This window comes from Echinops telfairi, unplaced genomic scaffold (assembly GCF_000313985.2).
Source record: "Echinops telfairi isolate 266 unplaced genomic scaffold, ASM31398v2 ScPeMD7_3533;HRSCAF=4204_0, whole genome shotgun sequence".
NCBI lineage: Eukaryota > Metazoa > Chordata > Mammalia > Afrosoricida > Tenrecidae > Echinops > Echinops telfairi.
Window position 1 is genome coordinate 25391209 of NW_022107431.1, and position 1632 is coordinate 25392840.

The 1632-nt window shown below is 54.0% G+C and overlaps 1 protein-coding gene across 1 annotated transcript in view; it reads left to right on the forward strand.

The window, feature by feature from the left end:
* The window catches only part of PLAGL1 (PLAG1 like zinc finger 1), a 28962-nt gene that overhangs the window by 21944 nt on the left and 5386 nt on the right, over positions 1-1632 (forward strand). Inside the window, exon 3 of the mRNA XM_045294580.1 lies at positions 403-1626. Coding sequence (XP_045150515.1) covers positions 403-1626 — 1224 coding nt within the window. The remainder of the gene's footprint in view (positions 1-402; positions 1627-1632) is intronic.

Sequence of the window (1632 nt, forward strand, 5' to 3'; positions counted from 1 at the left end):
CAGAGACCAAGCAGGAACTCTACTAGGAATAATAACCTACAACTTGGGGGGTTTTGAAGCAAATTGAATAGATACTTAAAGAGTATCCATTTGATCCTGTCCTAAAAAAAAAAAAAAGTCTTATGATTATTAAAAAATATATTCATGCATATATTTATTTAGAAATCTTTTTGTACCCATGAGGAAAATATGTAGTCTTCATACAGTTCTTAGACCTGTAAAGATTTTATGTCTTTAGTTGGTGTAGTGGTTCTGTTTAGGTACAGAGATTTTTTTAAGCGATTAAAATCATCTCTGGTTCCGCTCCTCGAGAGAACACCAGTGGCCTTTTGATGGAGCCATCCTCTCTAACGCCTCCACTAACGAGGTTCGCGCTTGTGCACCTTCTCCTTCTGTCCGCAGACACATGGCTACCCACTCGCCCCAGAAATCTCACCGGTGTGCTCACTGTGAGAAGACCTTCAACCGAAAAGATCACCTGAAGAACCACCTCCAGACCCATGACCCCAACAAGATGGCCTTTGGGTGTGAGGAGTGTGGGAAGAAGTACAACACGCTGTTGGGCTACAAGAGGCACCTGGCCCTCCATGCGGCCAGCAGTGGCGACCTCACCTGCGGGGTCTGTGCCTTGGAGCTAGGGAGCACGGAGGTGCTGCTCGACCACCTCAAAGCCCACGCCGAGGAGAAGCCGTCCACCGGAGCCAAGGAGAAGAAACACCAGTGCGACCACTGCGAGCGGTGCTTCTACACCCGGAAAGATGTGCGGCGCCATCTGGTGGTCCACACAGGTTGCAAGGACTTCCTGTGCCAGTTCTGTGCCCAGCGATTTGGGCGCAAAGACCACCTCACCCGACACACCAAGAAGACGCACTCCCAAGAGCTGATGAAAGAGAGGCTGCAGAATGGAGACCTGGGCACCTTCCACACCATCTCGCCGCCGCCGCCGCCGCCGTTCCACCGCAAGGCTGCCCCGCTGTCTCCCTTCCCGATAGGGATGCCCATGCAGAATGGGCTTGCAAGTAGCTTGCCAGCTGAGGTACACAGCCACACCCACAGTCCCTCTGAAACCATCCCCCAACCTGTGCAACCCATGCCAGAACCCCTCCCCGCTCTCCACCCCTCAGCATCTCCCGGCCCTCCTCCCCCCGCCCTCCAGAATCACAAGTACAGCACCACCACTTCTACCTCATACCCACTGCTTGCAAACCTGACCATCAAAACCGAGCCTAAAGATTTTTGCAATATCAATCTGCTCGAGGAGTTGCCTCTGCAAGAGCCTCCGTCACCTCACAAGCTCAACCCAGGTTTTGACCTGGCCAAGGCCAGTGCTGGTAAGATCAGCCTGCCCAAAGAGCTGTCCGCAGATGCTGTGAACCTGACCATACCTGCCTCTTTGGATATCTCCCCTATTTTGGGCTTCTGGCAGCTGCCCCCTCCTGCTACCCAAAATGCCTTTGGGAATAGCACTCTCACCCTAGGGCCTGGGGAAGCCCTGCCCCACAGATTGAGCTGCCTGGGGCAACAGCAGCAAGAGTCCCCACTCACCATGGGCACGATGAGCCTGGGTCAGCTCCCCCTGCCCGCCATCCCCCATGTGTTCTCTGCTGCCACTGGCCCTGCCATCCTGCCTCA